This window comes from Camellia sinensis, chromosome 3 (assembly GCF_055761805.1).
Source record: "Camellia sinensis isolate YWXY chromosome 3, ASM5576180v1, whole genome shotgun sequence".
NCBI classification, from domain to species: domain Eukaryota; kingdom Viridiplantae; phylum Streptophyta; class Magnoliopsida; order Ericales; family Theaceae; genus Camellia; species Camellia sinensis.
The window spans coordinates 200,604,131-200,618,225 of NC_138963.1; the positions used below are offsets into that span (position 1 = coordinate 200,604,131).

Genomic DNA, 14,095 nt, shown 5'->3' on the forward strand with positions numbered 1-14,095 from the left:
TCAACGAATAACAAATGTACCACTTGAATATATATAAAGAAACAAGGAACATTATAGATCAAGAAATGGTTTAGAAAATGCAATTAACAGTGCATGGAAAAAAAATGAGAGAGAGCATGTCTCATGTTATTCATTTTTATTGTTGATTGGATTACAAAGTTCAAAGAGAACAGTCTCTGCAACATACTGAACACACTGAAAGAGAATCAAATTCAAATCTATCTATATATATATATATATATATCTAAACTATTGTTCCAAATATATAATTAAAAATATGTTACCTAAACTATTTATGTTGCTTCAGTCAATAAACAGTGCTGCATACTCCTGGTGGATTCAATTTTGACTTAAAGTTTAAATTCTACTAGTACATAAGCCACTGCAAACTGTTTGGCCATGCCTCCTTTAAGGATCAATATATTTCTTTTGTAGTTTTGTTCCCTTTTTTTTTTTTTATAACTACTTCACTAATACTTTCAATAAAATTCTGAGTGTGCCTCTTATTAAAATCAGTTTGAGAGTTCAGTTGTGTTTCTTTTGGGCTTCAAAGTTTAAGTTCCATATACTAATGATTCTTTCAGGGTTCAATTATCAAACATGGAATTGATTGTTAAATTTACAGACATGAATTCTAGCCTAAGAGAAACTTCGATTCACACAATCCCTTCTAAAAAAACAATCCTTGTTCAGATACTAAAATTGATGTCTGAATCTGTAAAGAGCATCAATTCGTTCGTGTACAGCTTCATACATGATTCACTACCTATACTACTTAGGCCTAACAGGTGGTTCACCTCCTAACAGATGATTCACTACCTATAATTATATTCCTACAATCCTTGTTTAGACACTAAAATTGATGTCTGACATGAATCTGTGGGTTTGGTCTCTTCTAAAACATGAATCTGTAAATTTAAAAACAATCCTTGTTCATATATGTATAAGAGAAACTTCGATTCAGACACAAACCCACAGATTCAGAAACTTCGATTTAGAAGAGACAAAAAAAAAAAAAAACAAAATCGAACTATACCTATATGTGTTTCAATCGGTTGGAGCAGAGCAGGGAGCAGGGGCGATGGCACGACGGCACGATGGCGGGGCAACGGGGATGCAGGTATCGGCCTCAAACAAACTCTTCTTCACTCTCTTGTTTCGCTCGCTTCTTCCCGCCGTCTGTCTGTATAGTTCTTCAATATGTGGGGGGAAGTTTGAAATCCCCGAATCTGTTTTTTTTTTTTTTTTTTTTTTTTTTTTTTTTTTTTTTGAAAGTCCTCACCAAAACGACGTCGTTTTGGTGAGGCTTAACCACAGCCGTCGGATCATCCACTCTAGAGGATCACTCTAGAGAGTTACCCTAGAGGATCCGCTCGCCGTTACACCACTCTTACCTTCTTTTTATATATGTTATAGATTTATTATTTATTATTTTTTTATTTTTGTATGATGATAACACTTTTGTATTTAGCAAGAATCAGGATAAGTTTTAATTCAAGAATGAATTTTATAAGATTAGATTTCATTAAACAAATTTAGTAAAATTAGAGATTCAAAAATTTTATGAAAATTTTTATTAATACTATGTTTGGAAACCTAGAAGAAAAAATAAAAGAAATGATTACTTAAGTTATAAGAAGGAAGAAAAAAAAAAAAGTGAAATGATTACTTAAGTTGTGAGGATGAAATTTATTAATTCAGGAGTGAAATTTTAGCCCTAAAAGAAAAAAAGAAATCTCTTTATAGGGAAAGATTTCAAATAATTTCATTATCTCCGTATTATATGAAGCAAAGAGATTTAAATTATCGTGTTGGAAAAATTCATCGATTTAAAGGCCAAAATTTTCTAATTGGTGAAGAAATTTGATATTGGAAGCAAAAATTAGAAGGCATAATGGCTAATGAAAAATTAAGATATGAAAATAATGTGGCTCATGCTTCGATAATCTAAACCGTTTTCAATGTATAGAATTTGTCGAATAATTTGGATTATTTTGAAAAGATGGTTAAAAATAGGCTTTTTGACTTTTTTTTTATTTTTTTTTAAAAACGTGTAAAAAAAATTGAGAGATGATGTGACCCAAAATGAGTTAAAAGCTAGAAGATAACTTTTAACCATCTTCCCAAAATACCCCTTTATCTCTGTAAAAAATTCATGTTGATCGGATATCGATAGCTATTTGATCATATCAAATTTTTGTCAACGATAAATATAATTTTCAAAATAAATAAATGACAAAAATTTAATCCGATCAAGTAACTGTCAATATCCAATCAACATAATTTTTTACAAAGATAAAGCAGTCAATAAACTTTTCATATTAATCGATTTAAATTATTAAAACAAAATACATAATGAATCCCATGAATCCAACAACATTGTCCTAGATTGGTGGTAAGCCAATTTTTTATTTATTTATTATTATTATTATTATTTTTTTTTTTTTTGTACGACGATAACACTTTTGTATTTAGCAAGAATCAGGATAAGCTTTAATTCAAGAATGAATTTTATAAGATTAGATTTCATTAAACAAATTTAGTAAAATTAGAGATTCAAAAATTTTATGAAAATTTTTATTAACACTATGTTTGGAAATCTAAAAGAAAAAAAGAAATGAAATGATTGTGATTTCTCTCATTTTTGTTTGGTTTGATTTCATAAAGAAAAAAAAAAGAAACTGTTTTATATTATATTGCCAAAATAACTTTTTTATACTCTGTCAATCATTTTATTTCTTTTATTTTTATAGGAACAAAATTGGTATTATAAAAATATAAGAATTTGTTAATTTTGTTTCTCTCTCAATCTCTCCACTTTTGAGAAGATTGAAAATGAGTGTTATAAAAAAAAGTTTTTCTTCGTTTATCTTTATTTCTTCTTATTTCTTTCCCCGTAAATTATTTAAATAAGTAAAAAAAATACAAATTCCTCTAAAAAAATTTTCACTCCAAATTATTCAATCCAAACATTGAATAAATATGAGGGAAATTTTTTAATAAATCTTTTATATCCAACATTTTTCAAACAAATAATTGATCTAAAATCAAACAGTATCATTTCTCTCTCTTCTCTCTCTCTCTCTCTCTCTCTCTCTCTCTCATGGAGATGGTCTGGTGCACACTGACTCTCATCATCTCCATCTTCTTGATCCTCAAACTCCTCTCTCCACAAAAATCCAACCTCCCACCTACTCCACTCTCTCTCCCCATCATCGGCCACCTCTACCTACTTAAAACCCCACTTCACCTCTCTCTGAAAACCCTCTCCGACCGCCACGGTCCCCTCTTATACCTCCGCTTCGGCAGCCGCCCCACCGTCGTGGTTTCATCTTCCTCCGCCGCCGAACAATTCTTCACCCACCACAACGACATCGCATTCGCCAACCGACCCAAGTCCCTCGCAAGCAAGCACCTCGGCTACAACGACACCACCCTCGCATTCAACCCCTACGGTGATCTCTGGCGCAACCTACGCCGCGTCACCACCATCCAGATCTTCTCCTCTGCCAGCCTCCACCACTCCTCCGCCGTCCGAATCGAGGAAATTCGGTTTATCGCCGGAAAGATGTTTCGAGCCTCCGGTGGGGAAACCCAGAAGGTGAATCTGAAATCTGTGTTCAATGAGTTGGTTATGAATGTGACGATGAGGATGGTTGCCGGAAAAAGGTGGTCGCCGGCGGCGGCGGACGGTGTGTTTGGTCCGAGTTTGATAATGGATATTTGTGATTACATACCCATATTGAGGTGGGTCGGGTTCAATGGATTTGAGAAAAGACTGGTGAATTTGCAGAGGAAGAGAGATGGGTTTTTGCAGGATCTGATTGATGAGGTGCGACAAAACAAGATTAATAATTCTTCGACGCAACAGAGAAAGACCATAATTGAAGCTTTGTTGTCTCTACAAGAAATAGAGCCTGAATACTACACGGATGACATCATCAAAGGCATCGTACTGGTAAGATCAAAAATTTCAATTCCATGTTATATACTGTGTGGTGTTTTGTTTTGAGGGGTTGGTTTTTTGATTTTTTTTAGTTTATTTTCTCTTTTTATGGATAAAAAATATGACAGGTGATATTGCTCAAAATAAGTAAAAACTAAAAGTTAGCTTCTTTTTTTTCTTTTTTCTTTTTTTGCCTGGTGTTTTGGTCAGTATATACATGTATCACCAAACATTTCAGCCAAAATCTGACATTAAAGTCTGTTATGAGGTGTTTTGTATTTTTTAACCAACACACTTCAAACGCTGTGAAGTATATGAAGTGCATTTTTAGTGTTGGGTGATAGTGGATGCCAAGTATGACCTACTAGGCATACACATGATTAGTTACTATAGTCAAGCCTTCACTGGGAGGCCTGCTCATTTGTTAATGAATTATAAACGAAGTGATTATGAATCTAAAAAAAAATACTATAAATGAAGTGATTGTGTTGCTAACAGAAGATCTTCTAATCCATTTTTGTACACAGTTAATGTTCACAGCAGGAACACACACATCCTGGCTTACCATGGAATGGGCAGTGTCGCTTCTCTTGAATCATCCAGAGGCATTGCAAAAGGCGAGAACTGAGATAGACAACCATGTCGGACCAGGGCAACTTCTAGAGGACTCTGATCTCTCTAAACTACCTTATCTCCATTGCATCATCAATGAGACACTCCGGCTATTCCCAGTTGCACCTCTTCTTCTACCCCATTTTTCATCAGAAGATTGTGTTGCAGACGGATTCAACATTCCACGAGGAACAACGCTGTTGGTGAACGCTTGGGCCATTCACAGGGACCCCAATTCGTGGGATGAGCCTACCCGGTTCAAGCCAGAGAGGTTTGAAGGGGTTGAAGGGGGACGCGAAGGTTTCAAGTTTATCCCATTTGGAGTGGGGAGAAGAACATGTCCTGGGGCTGCCTTGGCAATAAGGGTAATTGGGTTAGCGTTGGGTACATTGATTCAGTGCTTTGAGTGGGAAAGAGTTGAGCCTGAATTGGTCGACTTGAGCGAAGGATCTGGGGCAATGTTGCCTAAGGCCAAGCCCTTAGAGGCTATATACAGACCTCGGCCTTCCATGACAAGTCTCCTTTCTCAGCTTTGAGTAGTGTCTACTGTTCAAATGACCCTTTATGGTTCTCTGTTTTCATTTGTGTACTACTGGCTTTCGAAGCAACTAATAAGGGATTGTACAGAACAATTATCCTGAGTTGTAATATAAAAATGTGATGCGATTGGAAGTGACAACTTATAAAAAGAAAGAGGCAGCAATTTGGGTGTCGTCTATTGAGTACATTGAATGGGAAGGGTTGGAGCTGAACTGGACTTGGAAGAATTTTAGATAGGGGAGTTCCAGTCCCAGTCTCAATTTTTTCCATCATCACTATCATCTGAAATATATATATCGATAATGCTACGTAACTCAAATTTTGTGGCTCAAAAGTGGCTCAAATGGCCAAAACGACGTCGTTTTGAGTACAGAACAACATAAAAATGGCCAAAACGACGTCGTTTTGGCCATTTGAGCCACTTTTGAGCCACAAAATTTGAGCTACGAGACATTTTCCTATATATATATATATATATATAAAGGAATCCACCACTATCATCGGGGTGGCCAATCCGTAAGGTCATGTTTGATTCACATGACTAATAGTGAAATATTAATAATCCTATCAAATTAGTGTGATATTCCCTATTCAATTAGATAAATTATTCATTGGATTAATAATCACACCCCTACTCCATTACTAATAATCTTACAAATTTGTTAGATTAATTATCCATTAGATTAATAATCTTACAAATTTGTTGGATTAATTATCCATTAGATTAATAATTTTAAACCAAAATGTTAAAACAAACATAAGACAATTTGGATCCACGGATTAATAATCTCAATCTTATATTCTAATCCATCTAATCAAACATGTCCTAAAAGCTTTGGGAATCAAAATGGATCTTTATGTTTATGTAATTTTGTGCTCCAGAGGCTATTTTTTATCTGAATTGCTTAGCGTATACAAGTTCCCATCTTTGGGAAAACTTATGGTATGTACCGTATTATAAATTGACATAATTTTATTAAAAAAATTTATAATATCAATTATAAAATGAATAATTCCTTTATAAATTAATGTAACAAAATATTTAAAATTTTATAGTTGATGTTATAACAATTTATGATTTGATTATGATATTTTTTATTATACTAATTTGTGACGTGATGTTATATTTTACAATTGATATTATGAAATTTTATAATAAAATTACGTTAAATTATAATAAACTACATATGGTATGTAACCCTAAATGGATGTACACCATAGGACTTATCGCCATATCTTGCAAGCTTCCTAGAGTTGCAGAATTTGAAGCATAACTTAGCCCTTTCCGTTTGTTTTATGATGAGATGGGCTGGCTGAGCCCAAATAGCTCGGTAGCCCAGTTGTTCATAGTTGAGCTGAGTTTGTGAGGGCTGAAGCTTGTTAAGAATTAGTAGGAGCAAGGTTCATCTGTCTCTTTCTTTGAAAAAGAATTAGGGCTGGTTTGAGGTGTCCTAAAAAAGTATATTTTTTGTCTTTTTGGACTAAAAAAGACAAAAAAAAAATATGGAGGTTTGGGTTAACTTTTTGACTTTTTATAGAAAAAATGTGTATAAAAAAAGTGTGTAAGAGATGATAAGAGAGGAGTGGGCCCCAGCCATACAACCGACTGTACAACCGACAGACTCAATTGGAGTTGGAAAATATTGGCTAATTTTTGTACAAAGCATTGGACGGTTTTGTTTGGCCCGTGGGGGTCATCACGGGTCCCATTTTAATAATCTAAACCGTTCAATGTATGTAACTCGTCGAACACTATGTACCTATAAAAAATCACGTTAATCGGATATCGATAGCTATCTGATCAGGTCTATTTATTTTTCAATCATTAATTATAACACCATCCATTTGTTGTACATAACTGATTTGATCATATAGTTATCGATATCCGATCAAAGTGATTTTTTACAGACATATAGTACTCGACGATTTCTACACATTGAACGGTTCATATTATCAAAACGGGACCCGTGATGACCCCCATAGGACGAACAACGGTGTGTGTAAAAACCACACCCAATCATTTCTTTTTCCTCCACTGCCGCACACAGCACTGCGAACACATCAATTCGGTGAATAGTGATTTTGAAGAAAATGGATTTTTTAATTATTTTTTTTTTGGTGAATAGTGATATTTTTTTGAATTTTGGAATAACTTTTTGACTTATTTAGGATAAGCCAAACCAGCCCTTAGTAGGAGCAAGGTTCATCGCCCTCTTTCTTTGAAAAAGTTAGAAATTTATTCTTATGAATTTAGAATATTTAGAATTTACCTCAAATTTTGTGTGATGAAAATTAAATTGATGAAATATGAGATTCACATATAAAATGATTCTAAGTCATTGATTTTTTTTTTTTTTTTAAGTAAATTCTGTTTAAAAAACTTATTTTATATTTTTGTAACTATTTTAGCCCCAAGCCACTCCAATCCATCTTCCCAAACGATGATTGAATTGCTAATACCATGTCTTAAAATTTTCTAAATGACCATCTAATCCTTTTTCTTATTATTTCTTCTTCCTATTATTATGGTTACATTCTATAACTTTTCATCATTAAATTCTACATAAACATATTCTTATTAAGTGATGATATACAAATATAAATTTTGTTTATAATTTTCAAACATAATGATATAACTTAATAGTGCCCTTTTACTTTAAAACAAAACACTCATAAACATGATTTATATTTATAACAATATCACTATCACAATATTTTTATGATATTTTTTTGTATAAATTTTTATATATGAATATAATTTTTTTATTTTATTTTTACCATTATATCTAGATTAGATCATAGTTTAGATATATTTAAAAAGTATAAAATTAGAACAATTTTTAAAAAAAAAAACATTGAAAACAACAAAATAAGATAATATGTTAAATTTTTGTATTTTTTTTATATTTGGTGAATTTAAAAAAAAATCACAAAATATTGTATTTCTTAAGTATATCTAGATTAACAGTATTTAAAAAAATAAAAAATTACTTAAAATATTAAAAAATTCAATAAAAATAAAAAACACAAAAAATAAAAAAAAAACCTCAATTTTTTTGTGAGCTAAATTAAAGAAGATGATTGTTATTTTTCTTAAAATAATGTGAATAAAATATCTGTATTATTTTATTATTTTATATGTATAAAGACTAAGGATCTGGTAGGAGGTAAATATAATTTTTCAAATATAAAGGAGGAATCTAAAATAGAAACCTCAGGGGATGTCAGTATAATTTACCCTTAAAATTTTTTGCATGTAAAATTGTCTGTGTTTGGTTTTTTTTATTTATTTATTTATTTCTTTCTTTTTTAATGCGTGTTCTTAGAGTATATAAAGAAATTTTTTAAAAAAATTGTACATTTTGTGTAAAAAAGTGTAATAAAATATATAATAAACATTTGATCTAAAAGCAGATGTTCATAAGATTCTTCGCTTGATGCAGCTTTTACAATAGCTTATTTTAGAAAGATGGTTATAATCAGTTTTTTGATGAAAAGTTGCTTATAAGCAGCTTATAAGCAAATTTTTTGTGAGAAAAGAAGTGAGTTATAGTCTGAGAAGTGGATTATAACCCATTTCTCAAAATAGATCAATGTATGTTGATGAAGTTAGGCATCGTTTGACTTGAATTTTTGGTTAAAAAAATATAAATGATAAAATAGATTAAATAAGTCAATAAAACAAATTTTGAATTTAAATTATAATTATTTTTTTTTACAAAAATAAAAAATAAAAAAAAAAACCTAAAAACTAAACAAACTTATCCCAAGCTGAAATATTTTAAAAACTAAAAAAATAATTAAAAAAATCAATTGACAAACGACAACTTAAAATCTATTCGGCTCAATGTTGACCTCGTGACGTGACAAGAGAGAGTGTGTAAATTTAGGTGATTCCAACAAAGTACCCAGAATTCTTTAGAGTATTTTTTACTAAAGTTTCTTAAAGTAGTGTATTGTGTGGTTGAGATTTAATGTTGAAAAATTGATATGACTTGTCATTAAATCTCAACCACACAATGCACCACTCTAAGAAACTTTAAGAAAAAAAAACTCTAAAAGATCCTTGCTCCGACAAAGACCCTCCAATATTTAACTGAAGTGTAAACTCATTTAAATTAGGACACATTTACACTTTGTCTCTTGAAATTTTAAAAATCAACGATTGTCCTTTTCAAAATATTATTTTATTACAATTAATCTTAATGTACACTAATGCACTCCTAGCCTAGTTAATCATATATATATATATATATATATATATATATATTATAAGGGTAAAGGGTCATGCTTAAGTGTGCAACCCCCTTAAGGTTGCACACCATATGCAACCCAATTGTTAGCCGTTAGATTACAATAATTGATCAAGACCATTGAATTGTTTAATCCTGAAAAAGTTGAAACCGGGGCAACCGGTTAATGCTTGTATTTGCATGATTGCATCCCACTCACTCTCTGTATTTCGTCTCTATCTCTCTCTGTTCTCCTCTGTGTGTAAGGTTGAGTCAGTGTAACCGTTGATTTCCATTACAGGGAGAAGCCCCTGTTGGGTTCGTTCCATTGACGAAGCTCTGTAGGGAACAGTATAACGGGCGATTTCCAACAACAACGTAACTAGAAGGCTGTGTTGGTTCCATTGCTGAAGTGAAGCCCTTCTCTCGAACTAGATATGAGGTATGGAGCTGTGTCCCTCTCTCTGTCTCCCTCTCTGTCTCTCTGGCCCGTTCACTTCAGCTATTTTCCCTCAACTAAACCCCCATCCTAACTTCAACCGCTCTACGCTTCGCTCCAACGGAAACCCCTCCATTGGCAGCTAACCTTTCTCTTTCTGTTTCTCAAGCGAGTGTTTGTGTTTGCACAAACAGGTAACCCGTGTGAAAATGTCATGTTTGTGTTTGTGTTAACAATTTTCGGTCATCAAGTAATTGTTGGTAGTAATGTCATGTGCAGTATGGCCCCAGCGGAAGTTAAAAGGGAAGGTGATGGTTATGACATTCCAAATGAAGCAGATGACATCCGTTTGATGAATGAAAGTCGGGCAGAACCTGATCATGGTTGCGAAGCTGGTCCGAGCAATGAAGAAGCAACTAACATGAACGTTGAAGATGGCGGAGCCGATGTGAAAAAAGAAATGGTTGACGATGCTCATCGCAATGACATGGTTGGTGATGTTGAACGTGCTATTCTGGAACAGAAATTTGATTCGGTCGAAGATGGAGAAGATTTCTACAATGCGTATGCTAAAGCGAAGGGATTTAGTATACGAAAATCCAGATTTAACACAAATAAAGAGGGAAAGGTCGTTAGTAGGCTGTGGTTGTGTTCAAGGGAAGGTCAGAGATTACCAAAATACTTGGACCGTGTTGCTGAGAAGAGTAGAGCTCCCAAGGCACTAACAAGAGTAGGTTGCAAAGCCCAATTTCGCATACGGTACGATGCGGATGCTGGTGAAGGGGGAAAGTATGTTGTGACTCACTTCGTCGCAGACCACAACCATGAATTGGCGGAACAACACTGTGTGATGTATCTGAGGTCACATCGCAGTTTAAACAGCGGTGACAAAGCTCAAGCAATGGCTATGCGCAATGTCGGTGTGAAGACTAGCCAAATCATGGACTATATGGTAAATCAGTCCGGGTCTTATGAGAATGTTGGTTTCATCCGCACGGATCTGCACAACCATATTCAAGCCGAACGTAGAGCAGAAGTTGAGGATGGTGATGCGCAGGGTGCGTTGGTTTACCTATGCGCAAAACTTGATGTTGATGCACGTTTTTTTTACAAGTATGATGTGTGTAACGATAACAAGTTACAAAATCTGTTCTGGGCAGATTCGAAATCGCGGGCCGACTACGCAAAGTTTGGTGATGTGTTGATATTTGACTCAACTTACAGAACCAATGCATACAAGAAACCGTTTGTCATGTTGGCTGGTGTGACTAGCCACTTTAGGACCACGATATTTGCATGTGTTTTGCTAGCTAATGAGACAATTGAGACATACACATGGGTTTTGGAAACATTTATGGAGGCGATGGGCAATAAAGCACCTGTGTCCGTACTGACAGATGGGGATAAGTCGATGCGAGAGGCAATCAGAAGAGTATTTCCAGATGCAAGACATCGATTATGTAATTGGCATCTTGGGAAAAATGCTGTTTCAAATGTTCACATAAGTGGCTTTGCACATGCTTTCAAGCAGTGCATGGACATGGAAACGGATGAGACAAAGTTTGAGCATGGCTGGACGACAATGGTCGAAGAATTTGGACTTCAAACCAACAGTTGGGTGTTGGAGACATATGAGAAGCGTCATATGTGGGCTGAGGCATATATGCGTGGACATTTCTTTGCTGGGATGAAGAGCACTCAGCGCTCGGAGTGTATGAATGCTTATTTCAATCCCTTCCTCCAACACAAATTGAAGCTATATGAATTTGTTAGGCACTATGATCGGGCTCTTGCAAGGATAAGGTATAACGAGGCTGGAGATGATGCTGAAACAAATAACACTTTTCCGGTATTGATTACTCCATTGCGAGATATAGAGAGACATGGAGCTGAGCTATTCACCCGAAATATATTTAGAATGTTCCGTGATGAAATCTTAGAAGAGGGGAAGTTGAATGTGAAGGATGTGTTCCCTTTGCCGGATGGTCAGAAATGCTACTATATTCATAAGTACAGAGTGAAGGACAGATCATGGATAGTAACACACAGTCCAATGGATGCTGCAATGAGATGTTCTTGCATGAAGTTTGAGTCGTTGGGGCTACCTTGCTGCCACATGATATGTGTTATGAAAGCTGAAAATTTAACGCAAATTCCCCCAACTTGTGTGCTGCATAGATGGACAAGGGCTGCAAGCAAGGATGGCCAGCAATGGCCTCAACCCTCAATTGATAGCACTACAACACAGACGGCCCGGTATGGGATATTGTGTTCTTCCTACAACGAAATGTGTTTCTATGCCTCGCAATCAACGGAAGGTTTCAAGGATGCTAGGGATGCATGTCTTCCGATGACGACCCGGATGAAGGAGTTATATGAGAGGAATTTGAACGGTGGGAATGGAGACAAAGGGAAACATTCATTCCGTCGACAATTTGGAGTAGAAGATCCTGATGTTGTGAAGACAAAAGGGAACCCAGGACGGGCCTCGTCCAACTGTCGAAGACCAAGAAAATGTGGGAATTGCAAATGCATTGGGCACACAAAGCGAACGTGTCCTAAGGTTCGGTTTAGCCGAACAGTGGGTAATAACTCAGATGCAGATACACCCCACATAACTGACCGTGAGTACAATGCGGAGTCATTGCCCGTTCGCTGCAAAACTGGGTTGGTGGATCCAAGTACACCGCACATTAAGCAACGGCGACTATTTTTTGATGTTTCTCCTGATTCCAAGCAGCCTGTGGGCCAATACGGTAGTGTTGAAGCAGCAGTGTGGAAAAATGATTCGAACACAATTGATGAGGTGAATCAGGTAATTGTATAATTTGTATGATTTACTTATTCCCTTAGCTATTGAAAACACATGGAAATAATGTATGTAGTTTTCATTTTGCACGGATTGCTGTACGTAACGTGTAAATAATTGGTTATGTACAATGCCAGGAAATGGCACAACGTTACTTATGTACAAGGCCACGAGTTGTAAATTTCCCATATTGTTTAGAGTGATGTTGTCATTTGTGTTTGCAGTGACTTGTCATTTTCAAAACTAACTGAAGATGAGGTGAGATATATATGGGTTGTCTGTGTGTTGTTTTGGGTGGGAAATTGGCTTATGTCTGTATTCCAAGATTCCTATTGCGGGTTGCTTGTTTCTGTTCCATATTTGGTTGGATCTAACTGAAGGGTTTTTTTGCGGTGTGGTTTATCAACTAACGATGTGTTTCGCTTCGTATTGATTTGTTATGACTTGTGTCTGTAAATTAGTATTATATTTCGAGTAAAATACGAATTTTGTCCAAGTGGGTTTGCAAAATTACATACCAGCACATGCATTTTGTATATAATCCAAGTGGCAGTTAATTTTGGGTGTTACTTGGAGAAAGTAACCCAACGAACTCGTTACTTTATCTCCATGCCGATCGGTATATGAATTACGAGTTACGAACAGGAGTTGTGAAATTATTTAATGTTTACTATGGGTTTATTGTTAGTAAAATTATGGTGGGCCTATATGGACAGCAACGAAGCAGTAATTTAAAGTTGACAAGTTCAAGAAGAAAATCAAGCAATTGTGGTATTGGTTCAAATGCCTGAAATGGATGAAGACTTCTTTCGATGAAGTGATGGTAACAAAGTAGAAAGTAACAAAGTAGAAAGTAGAAAGTAGAAAGTAAGTTGTTGTTTTGTTGTGTTGTTTGTAACAAAGTAGAAAGTAGAAGGGAAAAAACTACACAGAAGTTACAATGTAGAAAGTAAGTTGCCACCTGTCGAAGTGCATATAATTGAAGTTACCACCTGTGCCCAGGTCCTTTTAGCCTTTCCTCGACAGATACAGACTCCCAATTCGTTCATGTTTCCTGTTGGAGGGTGGCCACTAAATCCATGAGCACTGCCAGTAACTGCTCCAGCGTGTAAGTCAGGTGGCATGCAAGATTCAATGTTAGTTGAATGGAGCAGCTGTTGGGAGGATGTGGGAAAAATAGGTGCAAAGAGGAATTTTTAATCTAATATCCAATCAGAATGTAGGTGAAAATATGAGTGAACTTTTTTTTAAAAAAAAGTAGTTCCCATTTTTTGGATTATAAACCCGAGATGTATATTTTGTTTTTGATATAAACAAGTTGTGTATTTTCGTTACGTAAAATGTAGGACAACAATTGTGTTTAAGTCATTACAATACAGAAAAAGGTTATTTCAAACGTATTTTCAAGTTTACCGACATTGAATATATTTTGATTAAATTACAGGGAAAATTCAATATTTGGCAGAGTTTGATGATTCATAGTCAGGGGCAGTAACTGTGAGTGGCCAAGTGTTGCG

General features: G+C 34.9%; 1 protein-coding gene across 1 annotated transcript; it reads left to right on the forward strand.

Annotated features, from left to right (window-relative positions):
- Positions 1-2,940: 2,940 nt before the first annotated feature.
- LOC114300542 (cytochrome P450 81Q32-like) lies at positions 2,941-5,251 on the forward strand. The gene is made up of 2 exons (XM_082921934.1): positions 2,941-3,958; positions 4,474-5,251. Exons 1-2 carry the CDS (start codon positions 3,104-3,106, stop codon positions 5,092-5,094), a joined length of 1,476 nt encoding a protein of 491 aa, XP_082778060.1. The 5' UTR covers positions 2,941-3,103; the 3' UTR covers positions 5,095-5,251.
- Positions 5,252-14,095: the final 8,844 nt, after the last annotated feature.